This window comes from Epinephelus moara, chromosome 17 (assembly GCF_006386435.1).
Source record: "Epinephelus moara isolate mb chromosome 17, YSFRI_EMoa_1.0, whole genome shotgun sequence".
Taxonomy (NCBI): domain Eukaryota; kingdom Metazoa; phylum Chordata; class Actinopteri; order Perciformes; family Serranidae; genus Epinephelus; species Epinephelus moara.
Window position 1 is genome coordinate 27,940,759 of NC_065522.1, and position 27,037 is coordinate 27,967,795.

At 43.6% G+C, this 27,037-nt stretch overlaps 1 protein-coding gene across 4 annotated transcripts in view; it reads right to left on the reverse strand.

Annotated features, from left to right (window-relative positions):
* dysf (dysferlin, limb girdle muscular dystrophy 2B (autosomal recessive)) overlaps nt 1–27,037 on the reverse strand; it is a 155,194-nt gene that overhangs the window by 89,477 nt on the left and 38,680 nt on the right. For 3 of the 4 annotated variants that reach the window (XM_050067920.1, XM_050067919.1, XM_050067921.1), the window contains exons 10-35: nt 25,703–25,733; nt 25,383–25,498; nt 25,004–25,130; nt 24,336–24,439; nt 24,182–24,250; nt 24,014–24,057; nt 22,492–22,574; nt 20,162–20,277; nt 17,826–17,939; nt 17,555–17,732; nt 17,322–17,446; nt 17,098–17,204; nt 15,537–15,732; nt 15,147–15,293; nt 14,944–15,075; nt 14,583–14,749; nt 14,156–14,270; nt 13,924–14,029; nt 12,126–12,268; nt 11,314–11,487; nt 8,544–8,628; nt 8,368–8,445; nt 2,538–2,719; nt 2,306–2,446; nt 953–982; nt 773–808 (exon numbers count right to left, since the gene is read on the reverse strand). In XM_050067920.1, coding sequence (XP_049923877.1) covers nt 773–808; nt 953–982; nt 2,306–2,446; nt 2,538–2,719; nt 8,368–8,445; nt 8,544–8,628; nt 11,314–11,487; nt 12,126–12,268; nt 13,924–14,029; nt 14,156–14,270; nt 14,583–14,749; nt 14,944–15,075; nt 15,147–15,293; nt 15,537–15,732; nt 17,098–17,204; nt 17,322–17,446; nt 17,555–17,732; nt 17,826–17,939; nt 20,162–20,277; nt 22,492–22,574; nt 24,014–24,057; nt 24,182–24,250; nt 24,336–24,439; nt 25,004–25,130; nt 25,383–25,498; nt 25,703–25,733 — 2,946 coding nt within the window. Of the gene's footprint in view, nt 1–772; nt 809–952; nt 983–2,305; nt 2,447–2,537; nt 2,720–8,367; nt 8,446–8,543; nt 8,629–11,313; nt 11,488–12,125; nt 12,269–13,923; nt 14,030–14,155; nt 14,271–14,582; nt 14,750–14,943; nt 15,076–15,146; nt 15,294–15,536; nt 15,733–17,097; nt 17,205–17,321; nt 17,447–17,554; nt 17,733–17,825; nt 17,940–20,161; nt 20,278–20,569; nt 20,603–22,491; nt 22,575–24,013; nt 24,058–24,181; nt 24,251–24,335; nt 24,440–25,003; nt 25,131–25,382; nt 25,499–25,702; nt 25,734–27,037 lie in introns of all 4 variants that reach the window. The other variant, XM_050067918.1, reaches the window with a different exon arrangement.

Genomic DNA, 27,037 nt, shown 5'->3' on the forward strand with positions numbered 1-27,037 from the left:
CGCACATAGACAAGAGAACACCATTTGGATTTCTAATAATCATATCAGAGGTCACTTTCAAACCATGTCACTCTCATTACAGTCTTAAAGGGATAGTGCACCCAAAAATGAAAATTCAGCCATTATCTACTCACCCATATGCCGATGGAGGATCAGGTGAAGTTTTAGAGTCCTCACATCACTTGTGGAGATCCAAGGGGAGAGTGGGTAGCAACACAACTCCACCTAATGGAGGCTTACGGCGTCCCAGATTCAAACGTCCAAAAACACATAATTGAAACTACAAAATATCTCCATACTGCTCGTCCGTAGTGATCCAAGTGTCCTGAAGCCCCGACATAAAAAGTTGTTTGGAAAAACGTCATTTGAACTATGTTTTTAGCCTCATAGCTCTAACTGCCTGTCTGTGCACCGCGTTCATGTGTGAGCGCAGGCTACAATGAGGCTAAAAACAGAGTTCAAATGACACTTGGATCACTACGGACGAGCAGTATGGAGATATTTTGTGGTTTCAATTATGTGTTTTTGGATGTTTTAATCTGGGGCGCCGTCAGCCTCCATTAGGTGGAGTTGTGTTGCTACCCACTCTCCCCTTGGATCTCCGCAAGTGATGTGAGGACTCTAAAACTTCACCAGGGCCTCCCTCGGCATATGGGTGAGTAGATAATGGATGAATTTTCATGTTTGGGTGCACTATCCCTTTAATTTGAATGATCGGATAATATAGGATATCGGACTCTGTGGGGAGAAGTTGTTGTCTGTGTGGTCTTACCTCATCTAGAACGTGGGTGGAGGTCATGATGTCTCCCTGTACGTGAGACAGGAACAGACAAGTTTGGTTTTAAAGGCTGGAAATGTACAAAACAGTGAAATAAAGACAGATAAATTTGATAAAAAGGTACAGAGACAAAGAGAGGGAGCAGAAAAAAATGGAAGAAAATGATAAACTGACCTCTTGACCTGGGATATGATGAACCGCTGGCTGCAGACAAAAAATGGACAGAAAAATTATTGTTATAAAATTACTGAAATGAGTGTGAATAAAGTTAGTGGACTGACATCACACTTCACGAGATGAAATATTCATATTCCAAAACTCCTTAAACACAGCATGCAGTTTTCATGATTTGAACATGAACAGGAGAAAAAGGACAATAAAGACAATATAGGAAAGATAATGGAGGCCTGAAAATGCGGTTATAATAAGTAAATGGCTCAATAAATTGATAAATGAAATTATAAAGAAAGAAATATTAAAATAAAAGCCTCAGTTATGACATAAGAGTGCAGGTTATTTTGATATATATAAATATGCAGAGAAATGCAAAAAATAAATTAATAAAATGTATTTTTTCTTTTAATTACTTATTATTTTAATCATGTTTTAGTGAAGAAATACAGCAACAAATAAAATATATATAAATAAATAGGGACATAAATAAAAGAAGAAATAGATGTGAACAGAAAATAAAAAATTAAATAATAAAATTAAATATAAAAATAAATACAAAAATAAGTAATTTGTTGAAAAAAATAAATTTTATACATAACTTATTTTTGTATTCCCTTATTTTGTGAAGAAATACAGAAATAAATAAAAACAAATAAATAGGGAAATAAATAACCAATTTGCCAAAAACATAAATACATTTTACAAATTGTTTGTTTTTGTAATTTATACAGGAACAAATAAAAAAAGGAATAAATAAATAGGGAAATAAATAAATGGGAAAAAAATAAGGGCAGAAATAAATGTAAACATGACGTTATGAATTAGGAAATAACTGGATATGAAAAGAAATAAATTCTAAAATAAAATAATAATAATAATAATAATACTAATATAAATAATAATAAATTTGACAAATTACTTATTCTTGTTTTCACCTTAGAAATACAGAAACCAAAAAAAGAAAAAGAAAGAAATAATAAATATATAAGAAAATTAATAAACAGGGACATAAATAAAAGCAGAAATAGATAATATACATTTGGAAATAAATAAATATGAAAAAAAGAACGCAAAAACAGTAATTTGAAAAATTCGTATTTTTGGAAAACGAGAAATATAACAAATGGAAATGGAATAAATACAAAAATTATGTATTATTTTTCTATTTCTGTGGATATTTTTTTGTTTTCAAATTAACCTGCACACTTAATTGAGGCTTTTATTTCCACATTTATTTCTTTATAAGTTCATTTATTGAGTGATTTATTTATCATAATGGCAGCTTTAGTCCTCCATAAAGCAGAAGATGAAGTAAGTGGTGATGTTGCTAAGGACTGCAGGTTGACCTCCGACCTTTTCTCTGCGTATCAGTTCAAAGGCGGCCAGCAGCTCGCCGGCGTTCTTGTCCCCTTGGCGAATCGGGAACCAGGCCAGCTGGGGGGAGGTGGTGAGGGTGGGCTGGCACACACAGCGGCCCATGAACTCATCTGCGCCCTGGACATTAAAAACACACGTGTTTTAACATTTCTCTTGACATGGAAGTTAGAAGCTAGAAAAATAAAATACTCAGACTTCCGACACTCACGTATGTGTCCTGATCGTAAAGCTCCACCACCACGTTGGGCGGATTGGCCATCGTGGCCTCGGGGTCGCCACAAATCTCCACCTCATAGAAGATGAGCGTCTGGTCCCAGGTGGGATTCAGAGTGTTACGCACCGTCACTGTTTTCTGGGACTGATGGAGGAACGACACAATGGCGTACGGGTCTGAAGACAGAAAAAAACAAGTAGTTTTCAGGGTGTGTTTGCTCGTTAGGGTCCTCGCACCGAATTATTATTCTTCCTTCAAATGAATTGCCTTTTTGGGAGGCTTATCATACTCAAAAACTCTTTGCACATATATCACATCTGGCAAAACAAAATCATAATTTTAAGGGTCTTGAGCTCAGGAGCACAAAAATGGCTCAGTAGCGCACCCTACACACTTTCAACGATGCAGCCCCCAAAGCTGGTTTGACTGACGTGTATGAAACTTGGTAGGCATGTGTAACGTCCCAAGATGTACAAAAAAGCCTCTTGGAGCCATTCTCTAAACCAAACAGGAAGTCGGCCATTTTGAATTTACTGTGAAATTTTTGGCCATTTCCAGGGGTCGTACTTTAATAAACTAGTGCTAGAGATTTTATCACATCGACTTCAAACTGTCTGTCCGCCACAAAACAGGAAGTAGTTTATAACTCCAGCATACGTACTTCACAGGGTTAATGACAGTCCCGCCCTGAACACATCTACATGTCAGTAATTAGTGATAGTTATAGCGCCCCCTACTGGTAACAGGGAATTACATGTTTTATACTTTGATGTATATCTCCTACAAAGTTGACCACATCCACCTCAAACTTGGTCAATACAGCCTTAAGGCCTTGATGATGCTTTATTGTGGAAACTGTGAGTTTTCGTCAAACAGTGTTGCCATGAGGGCGGGGCAAAGGTCGACGTTACGCCAAAACACAACAATTGGCATTAACTTAAGCGTAGCTTCGTTCAATCTACTTGAAACTTCACATGCTCCTTAATAGTCGAGGCCTGGACATGTGATATGAGTTTCGTCAAACAAACTTAAAAAAATCTGATCCCTTCAAACAAAAGTAGACTATAGAAACAAAAGTCACTGTAAAGTGAAAGATGCACGTCAAAACAAAAGGAGGGTAGGTAAAGTCTCCATTTGCCTGATAATTTGAAACCTAAACTGGCAGTGAACAGATCCTGGGTCAGTTTGAAGCAGGCACTTGAACGCCTCAGTTGAAGCTGCCGTCCTCAGATGCAGAGTACAGGATGAGGTTATAGCTGGAACGAGGGAACGCATTCTTAACGTGCGTCCTCACAAGTATAGCAGGACAAACTCATGCGTGTGTGTCCAAACTGTCCCGGCGTCCCACATAGTGACATCAGCAGCTTGGGAATGCCGAGCTTGAGACGGAAGGCTGGGAACGCCGCTCGGAGAAGTTTGTTATTCCAGGTCACAACAACTCTCCTCCACGTTAACACACACACACACACACACACACACACACACACACGCACGCACACAACTTACAATGTGGGCACATGCATAACAGCACACATATATGTACAGTTACACACACACACACATACACACACAGTGAGTAGTTTGTTATTTCAGGCAGGGTAAAGAGTCTCTACGGAGCCGTTAGCGATAGAGTAAACAGAAGCTAAGTTGCATTTTCCCACCAGCCCTCAATTAACCTTGGAAGTCACGCATGCACGCACGCACGCACGCACACACACACATACACACACACACACACACACTGTACAGACACACCACCCGTGGTGACCCATTCAATTACCGTCCATTCCCAATAGCCCATTAGCTCATGTAAACAGCAATACAAACAGCCCAGGGGGGTTATGTAAGTTTGTTAGTGTGTGTGTGGAGGGGAAGCAGCAGCAGCAGCAGCCAGGGCCCCGGGAGACACAGGGGTCCATAAACACAACGAAGACTGGGAAGAGAGAGAGTTAGTAGAGGAAGAGAAAGACGGAGAGATGGAGGACACGAATCATGAGGGACAGGGAGCGAGAGAGATAGAATGGGAAAGGAGAGGAAGAGGAAAAATAATGAGAAGATATCTAAATGTGGAAACTTAGCTCATTACCAAAAATACATTTAAAAAAGACGGAAGTAAAGAAAGAAAGAACGAAAGAATCTAGATGGGCACTTGGAGAGGGCAGACCTCCATCAAGTCGGACTGTCCAGTCCTCTATGGCCATGATCACACAGAGATGCGTCACCACTCGTCAGCAAACCAAAGTTTTCCTACAGTACACAGCGTGTGGTGTGTGCTACTCTCTTGCACAGCAACCCACGGTTTTCTGGCTGTTTTTAGACGCATATGAAAGTTCTCAACTTTTCAGCACAAGGCGCAGAATCTCACCGTTTGACAGTGTCAATCAAATCAAGCAAGAGGTGAGATTTACTGGTGTTTTGATGCCATTAAAGGAAAGGTTGATACTAATGGTATTTAAGTACGATGGAGGTCACCCCATTATGTAAATAGTAATTGGCAAGCAGCCAGGTGGATCTCTCTGGTAATTTTAGCCCGTTTCCATCACACTTTCGGTATGGTACCTTTGGAACCAACAGTAACCCTTCAGTCATGGTACCTAGACCCTAGCGTTTCCACTGCAAACATTACCCTTAAATGTGGGCGGGGTTGTTGTCACTCACTGCTCCGTCCAGCACTCACTGTATTTCCTCCTTTGTCAGTCTGCACCTCATTTATCGTCCACAGAACGAGGCTGAACAAAATACAACAGGCTGCAGTGAGAGTCTCTCTCCATGGGATATTTAAAAACAGCAGCTTTGTGCATTTAGTCCTTCTCAGGCAAGCTCAGGGGTTTAGTGTTGCTGTAGCCCACAGGAACAACGCTCCACGATGCTTTTTTTTTCTCTGAGTGAGGATTAGAATATATGCAGTTCACATAATCTGATCAAAATTAATACATATAAACGCCTGAAGATCCACTCATTACTAAAAGTGTCTGTCACATAAAAACTAAAGTGATGGTCAAAGTTAACACAGTGAAATTTAAGGTGTGTTGATGAATTCACGTCATCAACTCATGCATTGAGAAACATTACAAGTTAACGTTCCACCTTAAAAGTCGCCGGCAGTCGGCCCAGTGAATGAAGATATTTTTTCTCAGACTCCAGCTGCTGTGAGAGGCAGCAAAACATCCTTTCATTTTATAGTTACAGTTTACTAATAAAACTCTCCACAGTATGAACAGTGGTTACATGAGCCTCAAAACCAGACACAACTCAGCCCTGAGCAGAGTGACCGTCCTCTACTGACCAATCAGACTGCAGTGTTCACAGCTCCACCTTTTAGTACCACATCTGTGTGCTAGGTACCCCAACAGAGGGGGGACCAAACATGGGGACGGTAAGGAACGGTTCTATTGGTACCATCCACAACTTTTCACAGTGGAAACAGAAAAAAGTGTACTGTGTACTGTGGAAACAGGGCTTATGATGCCATTTACTATCACCGAAAACACGACCTCCTTGGCAAAGGTCAGAAAGAAAGAACTCAAATTTGCGTCACTGACCAACAGCACTGACTTTTGAAGGGACGGAGAGTCAGAGCGTCCAACACAGAGGAAGCTATCATAAGCCCCTTTTACACTGCCAGATTTTCCACGAATGTTGGGCCGATTTGCCGGCAAGCTGCGAGCATTTAGACACACAGAGCTGGATTGGCGAGTTGATCCGAGGTGCCCAATTTTTCGCCTTGTAGGGTAGTCATATTGGCGGAACCCTTAAGTTTAAACAGACAGAGGCGGCCTTCCACAACGGGAGGGGCTGTTGATGACTTGTGGGAGGAGCTGTTGATGACGCCGCATGTGCGACCCACTGGCGGTGGATAAACAGGAAACAGCTGATAGCAGGAATGAGCGAGCAGCTAGTAGCAAGAGGGAAACGCAAACCTGACAGACACTGTAAAGATGAGCAACTGGGGAGACAAGGAATTGCGCGCCCTCCTTGCCCTCGCAAACAAAGAGACCAATAACTGTCAGGTGACGGGGACGGTGAAGAACGGGCCGACTTACGAGAGAATCGCCGTGTGACTAGCCGCAGCTTCCCTTCCACGGCACTGTTTACGTCACATGCTGAGCTACACGTTTTGTTACTTGGTCGGCATTTTGCCGCAATTCCCGATTTTGTTTTTATACTGCCAATGCTGAAAGAAGACTGATTGGGCTGCTGAAAGAAGACTGATTGGGCTTTCCTGCAAATTTGCACAATTCCTATCTAAAAAGGGCTACAGTTTATTGGCACCATCCACTTTTATTTAACCTCCTGTGCTGGAGTAAAAACTGCTCCACAGAGGACGAATGGTTTCCAGACAAGAGCCCAAGCGTTGAAACACAGAGACAGACAGACAGACAGACAGGAGGAAAGAGGTTCAGACACACAGAAATAAAGACAGACGGATACACCGATAAAAGAAAGACAAAGAAAGAAAGATCTCTCTGACTCAGTCTTTAATCACGGCCGCCCAGACGCCGTATAACACTAGATTAACACACAACTGAAGCCCATCCATCAACTCTACTCATCCGTTACACTGTGTGTGTGTGTGTCTAACCCTCTCTTTAACCAGCCTCCCTCCATCATCTATCATTTCTCTCTTCCTCCGTCTATTCATCCCTCTGTTATTTAAAGCCTCGTCTCTGTTTTTACATCTGAGTCTGCGGTGGGTTTCTGATTAACGAACACACACACAGTAGCCGGAGTTTCCATGACCTTCTTCAGATAAAAGAAAAACATTTTCTCGTTTTCTTTCTTTGCCCTCTCTTTGTGTGTCACTCCTCCTTTCTGTAACTTCACTATCTCCTCTTTCTCTCACTGCTACAGTACAGTAACAACAACCTCTGTTAGTAATCTGGGTATTTTTGAAATTAAATCTCTGTGTGTGGCTATATAAAACACAGTAACACAGTTTGATATTAAAGACACTGTCAAGGCTCTGAGCTGCCTGAGAGGATAAAAGCAAAATTTCTAAATGTTCATGCTTTGCAACTCTTGGCAACAGCGGCGGTCCGAGCACATTTGGTGCCCCATCGCTCCACATCCAGTGCTCTCAGTAGCGTCGTGGTGGTTGAGTGGGCACCACAGAGCTTTTTGTTTGAGGGTTCACGTAACGTCAGATAACTCCGCCCATCTCCTCCAGAGAGTGGGTAGAGTGTAAGGAGGTAAAAGTAGTTATAGTGTTAGTAAAAAAACATATAAGACTTCCCCCATTTGTGGCGCCCCCTGTGGATGATGGCGCCCCTAGCATTCGCGTATACTGCCTATGCCGGCACTGTGTGACGATTAAACCTTTATGAACTGATGTTTTCCAGGCCCCATTACACACTCATTGAATTCAGTGTTCATATAAAAATATTGGCAGTATTAGCTCTAAATATGGCTCCTTTGATGCCGAGTCCTTATTACAATGTTAATGTTTGTTACTGTAAATTCATTAAATACAGCGTTTGCTAATGCCAGTGTCAGCAGGGAACTGAGAAGAAATTTTGCCTTTCTGGGGCACGACTAGATGCTATAAGAAAAAAAGTGCAGGTTTCTTTTGTCTCTGACCTAAAATTGGTCTGACATGGAAATCAAGGATAGATGACCCACGTTAGTCTGCAAAATACACAAGAAGGCTTGAATCTGACACAAGCAGATTCATAAAGGCAGGAAGTTTAACGAAAAAGTAAAAACCTTCTGCTGGATTCTGCTTCTGTGGTCACCTCCCTTCACTGCTTTCCTCGTTCCAGCCACCAGATGGCGGCACAGCGTCAGCAGATGATGAGAAAAATGTCAAAGATTTCGAGCACAGTACCTGAGAAGCTGTCTTTGTCCATGGCCAGCAGGTCTCTGGCTTGGTACAGGTAGCAGCGCAGGTGGTAGCGGGTTCCGCCTACACACACACACACAAATCATTGTATTGATGAGGTGAAGAAGGGGGAGTATGAAGGGAGCCAAAGAAGATGAAAAATGTCTTGTGCAGTGTCTTACGGTCAAAGAAACAGGAAATGGTCGGTCTGTTGACTCCGAATGTGGTGGTGACGGACTTGTCGTCATTCTTGTCCTCTATACTGCTCTGCAGGACGAATACAACAGAATAACAAATATCTTTATTGTACACCAGAGGGGAAATTTGTCTGTGACCCATCAAACAAACAAAAAACAACAAAAACATTAAGGCGAACGAGTAGCAAGGATTCATTTCATCCATATATGTGCACGTTTCCTGAAAGCTGACAGATACAGAAACAGAGGGGTACCACTGAATCACGGAGGCAGTGTAGCGCAGTTAAAGCAAGACCATGAAGACAGTTAAATCAGGCCTAAATAGCAATACAACGATCAGGCATAACATTGTGACCACTGACAGGTGAAGTGAATAACACTGAATATCTCCTCATCATGGCACCTGTTAGTAGGTGGGATATATTAGGCAACATTCTGTCCTCAATGTGATGTGTTAGAAGCAGGAAAAATGGGCAAGCGTAAGGATCTGAGCAAGTTTGACAAGGGCCAAATTGTGATGGCTAGATGACTGGGTCAGGGCATCTCCAAAACTGCGGTTCTTGTGGGGTGTTCCCGGTCTGCAGTGGTCAGTGTCTATCAAAAGTGGTCCAAGGAAGGAATAGTGGCGAACCGTCGACAGGGTCGTGGGTGGCCAAGGCTCATTGATGAATGTGGGGAGTGAAGGCTGGCCCGTGTGGTCCAATCCAACAGACGAGCTACTGTAGCTCAAATTGCTGAAGAAGTTAATGCTGGTTCTGATAGATCGCAGTTTGTTGCGTACGGGGCTGCATAGACGCAGACCAGTCAGGGTGCCCATGCTGACCCCTGTCCACTGCTGAAAGAGCTGATGAATCACATTTTTTTTATAGCTCACGTTGATGGCCAGATGCGTGTGCGTCGCTTTTCTGGGGGAACACATGGCACCAGGATGCACAATGGGAAGAAGGCAAGCCGGTGGAGGCAGTGTGATGCTTTGGGCAATGTTCTGCTGGGAAAACCTTGGGTCCTGCCGTCCATGTGGATGTTACTTTGACACGTACCACCTTTCTAAGCATTGTTGCAGACCATGTACACCCATTCATGGAAACACAAGGAGCTTGAGGTGTTGTCTGGGCCTCCAAATACCCCAGATCTCAATCCAATGGAGCATCTGTGAGATGTGCTGGACAAACAAGTCCGATCCATGGAGGCCCCACCTCGTAACTTACAGAACTTGAAGGACCTGCTGCTAACGTCTTGGTGCCAGATACAACAGCACAACTTCAGAGGTCTAGTGGAGTCCATGCCTCCATGGGTCAGGGCTGTTTTGGCAGCAAAAAGGGGACCTACACAATATTAGGCAGGTGGTGAAAATGTTTTGCCTGATTGGTGTATATAGTGAAAATAGAGAAAAGAATTCCCCATCCACATGTCAGGATGTGTATAAAGGCCGCACGGGTCTCGCTGCCTCTGTTCAAAGGTACAATATTTCAACCTCCTCCACCGTCGCCTTGTTTGTTGTGTGAAATTTCTGACTCTGCCTTATAGCACCATCTATTAGCTGTGTCTACACAAACATAAAGGACAATGTTTGAAACTGAGGGATCTATTTTCTTACATAAAGGGAGTATAAATGAGCCTTTGACGAACATATCAAGTTCATTAAAAATCATCTGATGTCTGTCCGTCTTTGGTTTAAAACTCATCTGTCACATTGTTGTGTTAAAAGTACTGATTGCACCTGGCATGAAGGACTTCATAAATACAGTTTTAGTTGCCAGAGGGGCTCTATAGCGCCTCCCGGAGCTCAAACTGCTTAGAGAGAGGATGGGCGCTATCTGCCAGGATCCTCCTTGCTTTCTGCCCCTATCCTCTGTAAAAAGTTGGGTCAAGGGCTTTTCTGGGTTGCCGACTATTTCGCTTGCTATCGGCACAATCCTAAAAAGTTAATTCCTAGATCTACGGTTGAAGTTCGCATCCCAGGCAGGAAGGTTAAAAGTTAAAACATTCAACTATAGCTGAGAGGAGGAGGAAGACAAAGATAAAGCAAGCGACAGTGAGTGAAGTTGCTATAAAGCATTCATGAAACTCAGTCATAAAACACAGCTGGGCCTTCAAAATAAAAGACTGTCTTAATTAAAGACTCTGAAAAGCCTTACCATGCACAACATGGCCGAAAGTATGTGGACACCCATGCACACGTGTAAATACTTTTGATCTGGGGCAGATATTTGTGGTTTGGACACCTCAGCTCCAATAAAATTTGTAATGTTGCAGACAATAATTTATTTAAAGTAAAGTGCTTGCAATTGTGTGGTGACAGTTTGTGTTTTTCTCTTTCCTGCTACATCATGACAATGTCCCCGTGGGCAAAGCCAGGTCCAGGAGGACAGGGTTTTCCCAATTTGATGTGCGATATCCTGCAGAAAGAGTCCTGACCTCAGTCCCATCCAGCAGCTTTGGCGTGAACTGGAGCACCAAGTGTGAGCCAGATCTGATCACCAAACATCAGTGTTGATGCTGTCGAGGCTGACTGGGAGAAAATCCCTACAGCCAGGTTCTACAGTCTGACGGAAAGACTTCCCAGAAGAGTGGAAGCTGTTTACGCAGCAGATTAAAGCCTATAGTTTTGGAATGGGAATCACATATGATTGAGATGTTCAGGTGTCCACTTATTTTCGGCCATGTAGTGTATCTTAAACGGCATCATCAGACATCTTATTGTGTCACTGTGTAATGATTTAATGTGATAAGTCTATTACAGCCTCTCTCTCACCAAAGAACACTCCAGAGCAAAGATGGCCGCGGGTCCTGTCTTCTCCAGCGGCTCCATGCGGCACCTCCACCTGCGTCTCCTGAAGCTGTCTGTCTTCCTGGGCTTCAGGTGGAACCTCCAGCCGAAGAGCGACGCATACTCCCAGCCCTCCCTCTCTGTCTCGTCCGGACGTTGCTGTGAACACACACACACACACACACACACACACACACTGAGCACTCTGGGTGTAACTTAGGCGACCTTCAGGGACACATTGCGGACTAAAAAGAAATTAACTGGGGACAGATGATGAACTGGAGACAAAAGCGGTGTCCCCCAGTTGGAAAAAAGATGATTTTTGGGTGAGTGGTCAAGCTAAGGGTAAGTAAGGGGTTAAGGGTTGGTGTTAGGGGTTAGGGTAAATCTCCAGGAAATCAGTATGTCCCCAAAAGTGAGCAAAGTAATGAACAGTAATGATCAGTATCTCTCTTGCTCATTTGTGCAACTGGAACGCCATCTAGTGGCTAAAAGAGGAAACTTCAACTGCTCACATTAGATGACAGGACATGAGAGAAGAAAAAGAAATAAGTAGGTGCTTATCTGCTGTAGCAGGCAAGAAAAGATACCGCAGTGTAAAAATACTCTGTTACAAATAAAAGTACATAACTACAAGCATCATATATATATTTAAACCCAAAGTAAATACTATCCACTTTATTCCTAGCCCCCATGATCCCTTGTGTGATTTATGGGTGACATTTGAGGCGTTGAACCAAAACCGGCGATATCCAATGGTAACAGTTTTACAGTACTGTCAGTCTCTTTCTCTGTACCTTTCTGAGGGCGTCCATCTTCTGCTGGTCTCGCCGTCTCATTCGTATCCATCGTCGCCTTCGGTTGGTGTGGTACATCTTCTCTGCCGGCACCCACGACTTGGGACGGCGGTCCGGAGGGATGGTGATGCCGTACTCCCATCCTGGTGGAGGAAGAAGTATGCTGACTCTTAACAGGTGAAGATACTAACACGACAATCTAAAAACACTCTACTGCCACATGTGCAGTAGTGTGTGTGTGTATTTAAAGCCAAATGTAGTGATATACATGATTTGATCTGACATCATTAGGTTGTTAATGCAAATACATCAGCTGCTGGAGGATTTCACTATCATATATCATATACGGTCGTGTGCTTTAATCCAGTGGTTCCCAGCTTGGGGTCGGGCCCCTCCAAATGCTCATAAGATAAATCTGAGAGGCTGTGGGGCGATTACGGTTTTTGCGACCCATAACTGTTGACATTATTTTGACTTTTCTGGACATTTATTGAGGCATAGACACACGACAAGTAACACTGCCATTTGTAATTTTTCCCTCTTAAATGTAGTGACGTGGAAGTATCACGTAGCATGAAATGGAAATACTCAAAGTACCTTTAAACTGTACTTAAAGGGGATAGATGTAGGATTCGTACTTCCCGGCCAGTAGGTGTCGTACCCACACTCACCCACTCTCGCTCCACTCTTCAATTCTACAGGTTGCCAGGTTCGTAAACGATAGACACTGGAGACAGCTAGCCAAGTTAGCTAACATTAGCTATAAGTTAGCTGCGTTAGTTCGCAAACATTAGCTTACCAGTCCAGAAGGAAGGTGGCAACCTCTGTGTGGCTTTTTAGCCCTTTTTCTGCCTTCAGCTGACACCAACGATCAAAAGCCGGACCGATGTTGATTCTGGTTTTGCTTCTCCGCTGGTCGGCTAGAATTTGGGACGGATAGTGTAGACAACGCCATTCCTCTGCAGCTTTTACTTTTCCTCCCATTTTTCACAGGTTTAAGTTGAAGTTTTTTTACGCACTCAATACATACATTAATTGAATTTGTTAAATTCCGTTAGTGAGCACTTCTCCTTTTACAAGATAACCCATCTGCGTGACAGCTACGGCATATCATGCTTAAATCAAAGAACCAAAGTATCATGGGCAACAGTAGAAGTATTTGTTAAGAAAGCCAAGTGGCACCTGTGATTATACCATATTATATTATGTTATATAATCAGCAGCATCTGCGGTGGTGTGGGCGCTGCGCTGGACTGTCATGGTGAAGACGGAGCTGAGCCGGATGGCGAAGCTTTCGATGTACTGGTCCATCTACGTCCCAACCCTCACCTATGATCATGAGCTCTGGGTAGTGACTGAAAGAATGAGATCGTGGATACAAGTGGCCGAAATGAGTTTCCTTTGTGGGGTGGCTGGACTCAGCCTTAGAGATAGGGTGAGGAGCTTGGACATCCGAAGGGAGCTCAGAGTAGAGCCGCTGCTCCTTTGCATCGGAAGGGGTCAGTTGAGGTTATCAGGATGCCCCCAGAACACGCTGGAGGGATTACATATCTCATCTGGCCTGGGAACGCCTTGGGGTCCCCCAGGAGGATGTGGAAAGTGTTGCTGGGGAGAGGGACGTCTGGAGTGCTTTACGAGGCCTGCTGCCCCCGCGACCCAGCCCCAGTAAGCGATTGAAAATGGATGGATTTACTTAGTTACTTTCCACCACTGGGACGCACAGACACAGATTGGGACTTCTTAGAGCTTGGTTCATTTCAGGGTGTGTGTGTGTGTGTGTGTGTGTGTGTGTGCGTACCTTGGTCATCCACAGCTCTGTTGAGATCTTCGCTCCACTCCACTTCCTCCCACGCCCACCCTGGAGGACACTCCACCTCGTCCTTTGGCACAGCCTTCTCCCCATTCTGACACACACACAAACACAATTTTAGATCTACACAGATGAGTGAAACCATTATGCCCAGTTCAGACCAAAGATTTGAGAGGTGCAGAGACACACACATATTTACAGTATTCACACACACACGTACCACGTCAGTGTAACCCTCCGGCATACCGATCCACTGTCCGCCTGGTAACCTCATCTGGTTCTCAAACACTTCCTCTGAGAAGGTCATGTGACCAGCGTCCACGTCAAACAGCAGTCTGAGGGTTTATCATCACACAGTGTGCATACACACGGATACTTTAATCCATGATCCATGATCATCTCTTATTCATTCACAAACAGACAGATACAAAACTAATGCTAAAATATGATCACTGTCCCCTGTGGGCCGCTGGAGTTTAGGTGTGTCCGGGGGATTTTTTCCGCTGTGGTCTTGGTGAGAATATGGAGACAATACTTTGACCAGTAAACAACCAAAAAATACAGTTTGGATAGTAATAGATGTGAGTATTGTGCAGCCAAAAGAAGAAGAAGAAACAACTGTAAAAGACAAACCCACACACACTTACGTCTTCTCGGGACTGATGTACCAGTCTCCAGCCCAGGTCCAGCCAGGCGAGGGTTTGAAGCTCTCTTTGGGCAGTTTGATTCTTCCAGTGACGTCACTGAACTTTGGATAGGTCAGACCTGTAGTTCCCCAGCTGCCCACCAGGGCCAGTCGGGTCTGGTTCTCATACTGAATAAAGACAGAGTGACGGATATTTAAAGCTCCCGTGTGAAGCCTTTTTTAAGTGTAAATTTCAAGCAGACAACTTATTACCTTTTTTAAACAGTGTGTGAGGGCCCCCCCCCCCCGACTTATTTGAATATTGAGTCGTTTATTTGTTTATTTATTTATTATAGCGGCAGCTTTAGTCCTCCATATCTTACCGTCTCAGCAAAGACTGACAGTTTCCCTTCAGCGTATTGGTTGAAGTGTTTGACGTCAGCAGCCAATCCAAACCAGACTTTGACCCTCAGCTGACCGGGAAGTTTGGCCTCTCCGCCGCTGCCCTGTGGGTTCTGCACAGCACACACAGCGGGTCAGTGACACTTTATATCAGAGGACAAAATGTGTGTGTGTGTGTGTGTACCTTTAGAAAGACAGTCTGCAGCTGTCCGCAGTGTTTCCCACAGTGCTGCTGGGAGAAGATGACAGTGTGTGCTGGGATGCGGTGGTACGCCACCCGGCGGTCACCCTGCAGCATCCATATCACGATGTCTGGGAGGCTGTTCTGAGGCTGGGTGAAAAAGACACAGAAAGAGAAAAAAGTTTGACTGAGGTCTGCTGATGTTATGTTTTTGGGCCAGTTTTTCTTCCTGCAGCTAATCTGGTTTGTTTCCAAACTACATCTTCCTCTTCAACTTTTAATAACGTTGTTAACATCACACAGTTTCATGACTTCTTCTACTTCACCTTTAATTCATTACCAGAAAACTTCCTCCATCAGTTGCTTGGGAACATACTGTAATAACACGCTCACCTCCTCGGCCATTGTCCTCAGCCTGCTGGCCCAGTCCTCAGCCTGCTCCAGCACCGTGGACAGCTCAGTGGCAGGTCCGTGCTTCAGAGCCTCGGCCGCCGCGACAATCTGCTGCAGGTGGAGAGTGCGAATGTGCCTCAGGGAGCGGTCCAGAGGGGTCGCGCACTGCCACTGGTCCAGAGAGGGTAGCTCTTCACTAGAGAAACAGAAGTGTGAGAAAGATACGGAAAGAAATGTGTAGAATATATGCTGTCAACATGGGCTTAGAGAGGGAGGACGGTACTTCAATAAAGATTACCATAATGAAAAGAGATAAAGACAGTTTTTAACAACACTGTAGGGATGGGTATCATTAAGATTTTAAGGAAAGGACTACTCTTACTGATACTGCTTATCGATCCGGTACTTTTTAATTTCAATTTTCACTTATTAATACAGCCCAATATCACAATCACAATTTGCCTCAGAGGGCTTTACAGCATATGACATCCTGCTGTCCTTGGACCCTCACAGGGGATAAGGAAAACCTCCCCAAAAAACCCTTTAATGGGGAAAATATGGTCACAACCTCACCAAGGTCCATGCAACACCTGGTCTCAAAACTAAGACAAAATCTATGCTTCATTTTTGCTGACGAGACGAGATGTGACGGAAATGTTTTTCTATTGGACATTGAAAGCCGAGAACAGCCTTGCTTGTGATATCTTCTCCTAATATTATCTTCGAATGCCACATGAGCGACAGGCTGTAAACTCCGTTAAATAGTCGGTATCAGGATTTTTTCTAGCCGCTGAACGGCAGCGGAGCAAGCAGCCACTGGCCGCCGGACTTCACAGCTGATCCCCACAGGACTCCACTCAGGGACTTGAGAAGGTCTATGGGTCACTGCCGCTTTTGCTATCTGTGAGTGTAAGAGGAAGAAGATAACTGGGCTCATCGATTGGCCAGGACCGAAAACGGAAATCCAACCCCTTCAGCCGGCTTGGTCACCACAAAAACAATGGAGCAACACCAAATTTATGCATTTATGCCCACGAGACATTTTCCAACTTTTTCTTTTTGTACCTCTGCTTCTCCTGGTTCGCGCCGTTGGCTTTGATTTCTTTCTACCCAAAATCCACTGCGCTCTACGTCACTTCCTTTCTTTGGTTCGCTGGATAATCCGTTTGCATTTCCCACTGTGAGCGAACCGCACCAGGGTTCACTTACAAGTGAACCGAGACCCCCAGTTTTCAAGCGGACCAGGGTTCGCTCGTTTGGTCCGCACCAGAGTTCGAAGGAGCGTTCACACCACTCCAAACGTACTGGACTATCTGTGGAAGCGGACCACGGTTCCTTTAAAGCGGACCAAATAGCACCAGTGTGAATGTGTTCTTACAAAGTGGCTGTAAAAGTAGCTGTTAGTGGCTAACTCAAAGAAGAGGAACAGTGGCCGAAAATGTGCGCAAAGTAGGAAAACAATGGGAATCAGGAGCTCCTCATACAGAAGTAATCTGCTGCTTTATACTTCTACGTGACCACCAGTGCATTAAACTTGTCAGTGACATCACAGAGTGTTTACCTGCAGTCTGTGATGATCTGATCCAACAGCTCGACCACTCGGAGCTCCACCTCCTCCAGATCACTGCCCGCCTTCACCTCCAGCTGCACCCGCTGCAGGTTCTCCTCCTGGATGGACACACACACATTCAGCTCGACACATTCAGGATTAAAACTCACATTCGTCCTTACAAAGACCCAGGGACAAGAGTGCACACGCAGACAGACAGATCCAACAACACCCACCAGTCTCTCTATGACGGCCAGCAGCATGTTGAGAGCCTCGATCCTCGGTTTGATATCTTCCCACTCTGAAGACAGGACCACCACCGGCTTCACGTTTCCCCAGGGGAGGTAGTAGTAGTGGCAACCTGGGACACACACACACACAGATAACACATCACATTTTGGTGTCGTACTACAAATTTAAATAACTGACCTCACCTGGACTACACTCCACCATTCACAACATGACTTACCGTCAAACACCGCCCTGCTGTACTGGGTGGTGGAGGCCAGAGGGAGGCAGGTGTAGTCGAACCTGTTGCCATAGTTCCCGATGCTGACCTCGAACTGGATGGCGTCGTCCACGTCCTGGAGGAGCGTGGCAGAGTAAAACGCTACAAAGAGAGAGAACTTCCTCTTCCTGAGGAACTTCTGTTAGACGGAGAGAAAGATTGAGAAAGAGGAACAGATGGTTAAAATGTTTCTTTGTGTCGTTTAAGTGTTTATAACCGTCTTCACTCTCACCTCCACCACCAGCAGGTCATCTGATGGTATGTCTTCAGTCCTCTGCTCCGGCTTGTCCACGAGTTTTGTGGTTAGTTCCAGTAAGACTCGACCTCGGTACGCCACGCCCTCCCCCTGACAGACGAAGGAAGGTCTTTAAGTTTCAATATTGCTATGATCGGTTAAATACATTAATGTTATTCAACAAACATAGAGTACAATTACTGAGAAGCCTTCAACAGTCTGTGCTCCTCTGCTAGGTCAGATTTGGAAGGAAATCTGGACTGATTTACAGCACAAGACATGAAAAGTAAACTGTTAAGTCAAAGCGACTTTAATACAGAAGACAAAGACGAGTCCTGAGGAAGAAGTTAAATAATGCTTTGTTAAAGCTTCTCAGCTGTTAGGATCTGATACTTGACTTTGTGTCTTTGTGTAAATGATTGGTTACACAAAACAAGTACATCCTGATATTTCATAAATCACATTAAGCAAATCTTTGAATTATAATTTTTGCATGTTGCACATGTTCTTTTTTCCTTTACATTGCAAAACAAATCTTTTCTTACATTTTATTTTTTAAATTTATGATTGCTTGAGTTTTTTTTTCCCCAACTTCTGCTCTTACTTTGTACACCAAGGCACATGTGTTAACGTACAAAAAAAAAAAGTATGTTAAAAAAAAACAAACAAAAAAAACATACGTAAACCTGTTTCTGATTCCGATCAAAAAATTAACCAGGGTTGTGAGGGTCGCCTCTCCTCTCTCTCTCCTGATTGACTCAAGTGTGAATGGGATACCAGAAATGTAGAAAACACATGTATTAAGTCGATTTAAATAACCAATCCACATTTTTAAGAAACCTACTCTGAAATTAAAATCTGATGATCGCCAACTAATGTAGCTAAATTTGTTATATTTCTAATCATTTGTCATGTTTAACTTTAACACGTTTCAAAGGCATCTGCGCATTGTGAACAAAACAGACCACAATATGAATTTTAATTATAATTTCTGTTAATGACAAGCAATATTTATGTGCAATCCTTATTGACACAAGCACTACAGGGAGTCAGAAGCAGGTGTAGATTTTGTTAGTACCTACGAAAAGATCGGAGCTACTAACATGACGATGAATGCCAAAATTAGGGCTGCCCCCGACTAGTTGACCAAACGTTAGTTGACCAGAAAGGTCATTAGACAGCAAGATTTCATTGGTCAAACTCTATTAGGAGCTGCTCCTTGTCAAAATAAACCAAAGCCTATATGGCTGGACCATGTGGGAATTTAATTTGAAAGGACAGGCACAGGAAGAGGCCACGCTCAGCAGTCAGACAGGAGTCAGGTTATAAACCAATCACAGCCGACAGATATCTTTCCCTTCTTCTGTAAATATTTAGTCTGATAAATATGGAAAAGTTGATCAACCTATTGCCGTGCTCTTGAAAGCTGGCACAAAAAATACACAACAGTAGCGCCTAGCACCCGACCTCACCTTTTCCAGACAGTTAAAGACGCAGCATGTGTACGACCCCTTATTTCCAGGGCTGGTACCTGCGGTTATTCCACAGGTTAGTTAATAACATGTCAGGCAGGAAATCCAAAGTGTGGGATTATTTTGAGAAGGTGAAGGACGAACCCAAGGTGATATGTAAACTCATCTTCATTGGTCGACTACAAACATGACGTATCATCTGAAACATGGAAGTAGCTACATGCCCATTAGCCCACAGCGTCATTAACAGGCGGCTCGCTCAGTGTGTGACATGCACTTAGAGATTAAATATAGGCCTATATTAATGAAGGTTCATTAGTACGGTTTTGTATTTCTCTGTAATGTAGCACAGTGTTAACAATGTTACTGATACTATTCTTTCTCACACCTTCAACTCAAACCACCAAAATATATCATTTAATAAAGTCTATGAAAAGTCTTAGTTGGGGGCAGCCCTAGCCAAAATACAAGTAAATTTCCTCCTGTGAACAGTTTACACACAAATTCTTTCTGCTGTTTTAAGAATGAGACCCAGAAACTGTATTCAGAATACCACCAATTAAAACTGTAACAGCAAAGAGTTATTCATATTCTAAACCTGTAACCCCCCTACCCTGAAATTAACTGAAGAAATAATTAGCAGATTAATCGATAATTAAAGTAATCTTCAACTGTACATGTAAGAGCTGACACGCGCCAGAATAAACATGTTAAAAAGTAAGATGCGAAATGTTAAAGGTTTATCTCAATGATACTTACCGGCTAAAATGAGGTTCTGGATTGTTTATTTCATTATTTTCTACCTTAAATTGAAGGTTATGATTGATCGTATTTAAAAGTGAAAAACAAATTTGACATTACTTTTCCGAGGTTGAGCACTTCGTGCGGATCGTTGAAGGCGGTGAACTCTCTGGGGCTGCCGTACAGGTTGACAAAACAAGGACCAAACGTTGGCAGGAAACCGAGACTGTCATCCACTGCAACGACACAAAACGACAGATAAATTAGATCAATATAAACAGGACAGAATGTGGAACGATGAAAATAAGATAAGATAAACTTTATTATCCCAAACAGACAGACAAGACCGATTGATGAAATTATGAGTGTTCAAGAAAAAGTTTCATCAGACTCAAGCCAAGATAGAAAACAGTTATGAGATGAAAGGGGAAGAAAATATACATTACAAACAGGAAGTGAAACAGTTGAATTGACAGCTGGACTGTTTCACGCAAAATAAAAGTGGCGTAGAGAGGATGGTGGACGTACTGCCAGAGTGGGTGCTCCGTGGAGTCAAGTCATCTGAGTGCGTAGAGAGGAAGGATGGTTCAGAATCACAGAGTCAGACAGAAAAGAAACGTACGTCTTTGAGCACCACTCAAACCCAAACAGATGCACTGAAGCTCTACGTACAAAAGAAGCTAAGTCATTCAGCTTGTTTCAAGTACCTAACCTGAAACAAGGTGATGATGACAAACACTTACTGACTTGTTTCAAGTCATTAACTTGAAACAAGATACCCTGAGGTGAAGTGAGTGAAATTTTACACCACTACTGAAAATTGGGGGAAATTAAAAAAAAAAAAAAAAAAAAAAAAAAAGTCTGTGAAAGGTGCAACACTTTTCATCAGTACACTTAACGTGATGTTTTCAAAGACAGACAAAGAAGAACTCATGCATGTCGTCTGTATCTGGGACAAGAGCGAGACAAATGAAGCACCCCAAGGACTGGAAACTCAAGCAATGTCAGTGTTCAGCACACAAACATTACCAAGTTAGTTTGCATGCATGTCACTGAAAAAACCCAACATCCATACTTTGTTATGTTCACAAACTACACATCCGTCTGGTAGTTCAAGACTTAAGATTTCTGGAATCAAATCCAACTTTCAGGTCTCATCAAATGGCTTAAAACATAAAAGCTCATGATTCTGATCTTTGCTGCAAAATGTAAAACACCTATACATAGTCCCTGCTCTAGTTTGGAGAAAGTGAGACAGCAGTCTCCTGTCCTCTGTCGGATAATGTGCCGTTATTGGCACATATGAATCCACTGACCTTGAAGTCCAGGCGTCACAAGTTAACGCCACCCTTCCTGCTGCACTCAAAGATTCCTCAGCTCTATGCTTCACTTCTCTGTAGAGCCTGGGTACGGCTGTGTCGGTGAACAAACGTTGGGGTGGAGTCACATACCTGGGTTCACATGTTTTTAGCATGTAACAAAAGCCTTTGTTTTCAACAGCGCTGTATGGACGCAGATCTTTGCACATGAAGGTTGATAAACTTCCTGCCAAATGCCACTGACTGAGACTTCTGCTGACCTCACCAGGAAAAAAAAAACAAAAAAACATCAGCACCATCTAGTGGACCCCAAAAAATATTCTATCATTTTAGCACCAAAAGTTGTATTAAAATGTTTATTTGCAAAAATTAATGATGTATATAATAAAAGATACTTGGCATCTATGTATCAATTCAATATCGCAATATGATGTTGTTTTTTTCCCCATCCCTAGAGAGGTCCAAACGTTAATTCATCTGCTGCTGTTGGTGCTTCCTGATATTAGCCTAGTATCTGCAGCAGATGAATAGAGCGTTAGCTACCCAACAGGTAGAGAACAAAGTGGAATCTGCACACTGTTCCATCAACTCCCATCACCACTCATTAAAAGAAATAACATCTCATCAACAAACAAACAGAGTGTACGAAGTCTTTTTTCAGTCTGTTAAATTCAGCAGGAGATAGCCAGAGCCAAAGAGTCAGTCCTGTGTAACGATCCACACCACAAGTTGGAGGACTGGCTCAAGACAGGGAATGTCGTCAGCTGTCATTCATGTTACTTTTTGACTGAAAGGAACCTCATTGAGCACATTTTATGACACATGTAAAAACAAAAGTTCTAATGGATCTAATTAATTCAGTATATGGCTCAGATCAGTAAATTACAGTCCAGATTAAACCAAGTGACCTCAGTTTGTTTTAAGACACTGTGAAGTGAACCAATGTGCCATTTGGGAGTACAAACTATAAAACCAGGATGGAACCTGAAAAAGACTGAACCAAACCAGACAAGACCAGTTAGGCACAAACACTCTGGTGCAGACAAATGTCAGCCAGTTCCAGTCTGAACCAGTCCAAACCAAGGTGGTAATGCCCAGTCCAGTTCAGACCAGTTTTGACTGGTCACTTACCATCTATCTCTCCGCCGGGGGCAGAGATCTTAGACATACAGAGGTGGGTGGTGCTGATGACATCATTGTGACTGGCTCTGTCCCTAAAAGGTGAAAGAGAAAGCAAAATGCTCTGAAACATGTTTATGAAGCTAAAATAGAGACATAACTAAAAATGTACTAGTGGAAACCAGAGGTTTTCAAACTGTGGGGCACTGCACGCCTCACCAGAGGACGATGAAGGGGAAGTGTGGAGGAAGCAGCATGTGACAAAACGATACTAAGTGAGGTGTACAGTATGGAAGCCTTTAAGTCCCAAATGGTGATTTTTTAAATTATTTTGTGGGAACAAGTTAATGATCTTGTGTGAACAAGTTCATAATTTTGTGGGAACAAGGCAACTACCCAGTGGAAACAAGTTCCTTATCCTGCGGGAACAAGTTGATTAGCCTGTGGAAACTAGTTAATTATCTTGTGGGAACAAGTTAATTATTTTGTGGGAGCAAGTTAACTACCTTGTGAAAACTAGTTAATTATCCTGTGGGAACACATTCATTATTTTGCGGGAAGACGTTCATTATCTTGTAAGAATAAGTTGTTAATCTTGTAGGAACAAATGAATGACCCTGTGTGAACAAGTTAATGATCTTGTGGGAAGAAGTTCAAATTTTGTGGGAACAAGGTAACTACCTAGTGGAAACAAGTTCCTTATCCTATGGGAATTAGTTTATGATCTTGTGGGAACTAGCTAATTTTCTTGAGGGAACATGTTAATTGCCCTGTGGAAACTAGTTAACTATCCCGTGGGAACACATTCATTGTTTTGTGGGAACAAGGTAACTACCCAGTGGAAACAAGTTCCTTATCCTGTGGGAACTAGTTTATGATCTTGTGGGAACAAATTAATTATTTTGTGGGAGCAAGTTAACTACCCTGTGTAAACTAGTTAATTATCCCATGGGAACAAGTTCATTATCTTGTAAGAATAAGTTGTTAATCTTGTGGGAACAAATGAATTACCCTGTGTGAACAAGTTTATTATCCTGTGAGAACAAGTAAATCATCTTCTGGGAACAAATTAATTACCTTATGGGAACCAGTTATTTATCTTGTGGGGACAAATAAATTACCTTATGGGAACAAGTTAATTATCATGTGGGAACATGTTAATCATCCTTTGGGCACAATTATCTTATGGTAACAAGTTAATGATCTTGTGAAAACAAGTTAATTCCCTTGTGGGAACTAGTAAATTATCTTGTGCAAACAAGATAATTATCCTGTGGGAACAGTTTAATCATCTTGTGGGAACAAACTAATTGCCTTATGGTAAACAAACGCAGGCTAAAAAACTCAAGTTGTATCCCACAGTGTAACACAGTTGTCTTGATCTTGTCTGGAGGGACCCACATTGTCAGACTTTGGAAACCCTTGCTCTAAACTTACGACACACATTTTTCAGTTTCATGCAAAAATCTTTACATTCTGATGAGTTTGATGAAACAAAATGTAAAAATAATATTATGTAGCAGCGAGGATTCACCAGTCCAGAATTCTGATCCTCATCTTCTCACACATGGAGGGAAACTGTGAAGGGAAAAAGAAAGCATATTCTGTATAATGACAATGACAAGTATACTTCTACAGGCAGCAAAATAAAGTTGCATCATAACCTGTGTTAGCACTGTTTGTTAGTTTGTTTGTGTCTTACCCTGACAGGCATGGTCAGACTCTGGTTCCACTGTGGATTGGCGTTCTTCTCCAGAATCTTAGTGCAAACCTGAAAAAGAAAGAACACTTGTAATGCTTGGCTTCTGTATTCAATGTTGGGTTTGGGATATAAATCTTCGGATCAAATAACGCACAGTTTTGCCAGCGAAGTGGATTTCCACCAGAGGATCCACCAGGTTCTTCCTGTTGCTGTCGAACCCAAGAATCTGCCTCATCCCATCCATGAAGGCGTCGTCCACTGCAGACAGGAAATACATGAATCAGAATCAGAAATACATGTAACAGCATTTTTTAATTTTTAATTTTTTTTTACTAATTCAAACTTCATTGATTTGAAAGGCTCAGTATGTGGCATACATGTATTATTTTCAGAGCATACAAAGATACAAGGCATATATTTATCATAATATGGAGGTGGACTCAGTACATAAGGAAAAATTAACAAAAGTCTGGAAGGAGAAAGAAGGGAACAAACTAACAAACAAAAACATGTCACACGTATGTCCTCGTACGTCACTCCACAGGATCACAGAATCACAGAGCAAGTTCATAATTATGTAGACATATCTTCCATTTTGATATGAGTCCATAACCAGTCCCAAAGAGATACTCCTTACCCCTAATACCCGTAAATGCCATTTATTCTACTGAGCATACGTTCACGAGATGCTATATCCACCATCTCATCCCTTTGTTGGCTTCCACTGTCTTGGGACAACTCGACAGAGAGTATTTAGACCTACAATAATAACTGAAAATGCACACTTGGATACATTTGCTATTTGTCTGTTCACAGACTCACTTTGTGGCAGGTCTTCAGCTCTGAAGATCCTCAGGGAGAAACTGGCTCCTCTCAGGGACAGACCAGCCGGTCTCAGCAGGTTTCCTTCTATATCCTCTTTGTCCTCCACACACTCACGTTTATCGGCCTGGAGGACACACATAGATACAACAGGGTGTTTTGGTTTTTTGGCAATCAATACTATGAGCAGTCTCAGAGTTATTGTGGATGTTGACAAAATGGATATAAATATAAGTACAGCTTAGGCCTCACAAGAATTCTATAAGTAGTTTTTGTTGTTGTTATTGTGTTATAAATTTAGTTTGTGCAGGACGGACATGAGAACAAAATATCATCTCAATTCTGTGTCGCTTATCTTGTTTGACCTGTCTGGACTCACCGGTGGCTCGTCTCCAGCTGCCAAAACCATCAGGCTGACCTTCAGGTAACCTTTGACCCCGGCAGACAGGTCGTCGGGGTCACAGAGCAGCAGCCATTTTCTCAAGAAGCAGTGTCCTGAAAGGACATGGGCGGGCTTAAACTCTTCAAACTAACCATTAAAATTCAAGAACTTCAAAAGAAGCGCCAGGAACTAGAAAGACTTTCTGAAGTTGAGACTAAGAAGTTAAAACTAAAGAAAAAACTTGTAGAGCATGAAACCACAGAATAATTTGTATTTTAAAATCACTTTCCTTCTAGTCTGAAGAAATGTTTACTCACTGTGCTCATTGTAGACGGTGCCCACATCCAACTGTGAAATATATTAACATACACATCAACGACGCAGTAATGTTAATCCAAAAGCATCTTACACTGGTCAAAAAAATTAAGGCAACACTTGAATCACATATCAGATCCTTATTCAAGTCGAAAATCTTGTGCACTGTATAATTTGTTGAGAACAAAATGATGTAACAACTATCAATGGAATCCAAAATCATCAACCCACTGAAGGCTGGAAGTAAAACATGGAAACTGGGCACTGGCATGCTCCTGATGAGTCGGCGGATGGTGTCCTGGATCGGGGAATCGGTCAGCTCCTGGAAAGTCTGTGGTGGTACTGGGCGGCATCAGATGCACCGATAGTGGATGGATTTAGGTCAGGGGAACGAGAGGGCCAGTCAATGGCATCAATGCCTTCTTCATTCAGGAACTGCCTACACACTCTGATCACGTGAGGCTGGGCATTGTTCTGCACCAGGAGGAACCCAGGGCTCGCTGCACCAGGAGGAACCCAGGGCCCGCTGCACCAGGAGGAACCCAGGGCCCGCTGCAAAAGGAGGAACCCAGGGCCTGCCACACCAGAAGAAACCCAGGGCCCGCCGCACCAGGAAGAACCCAGGGCCTGCTGCACCAGGAGGAACCCAGGGCCCACCGCACCAGGAGGAACCCAGGGCCCGCTGCACCAGGAGGAACTCAGGGCCTGCCGCACCAGAAGAAACCCAGGGCCCGCTGCAACAGGAGGAACCATGGGCCCACTGCAAAAGGAGGAACCCAGGGCCCGCTGCAAAAGGAGGAACCCAGGGCCTGCCACACCAGAAGAAACGCAGGGCCCGCCGCACCACGAAGAACCCAGGGCCTGCTGCACCAGGAGGAACCCAGGGCCCACTGCACCAGGAGGAACCCAGGGCCCGCTGCACCAGAAGAAACCCAGGGCCCGCTGCAACAGGAGGAACCATGGGTCCACTGCACCAGGAGGAACCCAGGGCCCGCTGCACCAGGAGGAACCCAGGGCCCACCACACAAGGAGGAACCCAGGGCCCACCACACAAGGAGGAACCCAGGGCCCACTGCACCAGGAGGAACCCAGGGCCCACTGCTCCAGGAGGAACCCAGGGCTCACTGCTCCAGGAGGAACCCAGGGCTCACTGCACCAGGAGGAACCCAGGGCCTGCCGCACTAGAAGAAACCCAGGGCCCACTGCACCAGGAGGAACCCAGGGCCCACCACACCAGGAGGAACCCAGGGCCCACTGCACCAGGAGGAACCCAGGGCCCACTGCACCAGGAGGAACCCAGGGCCCACCGCACCAGAAGAAACCCAGGGCCCGCTGCA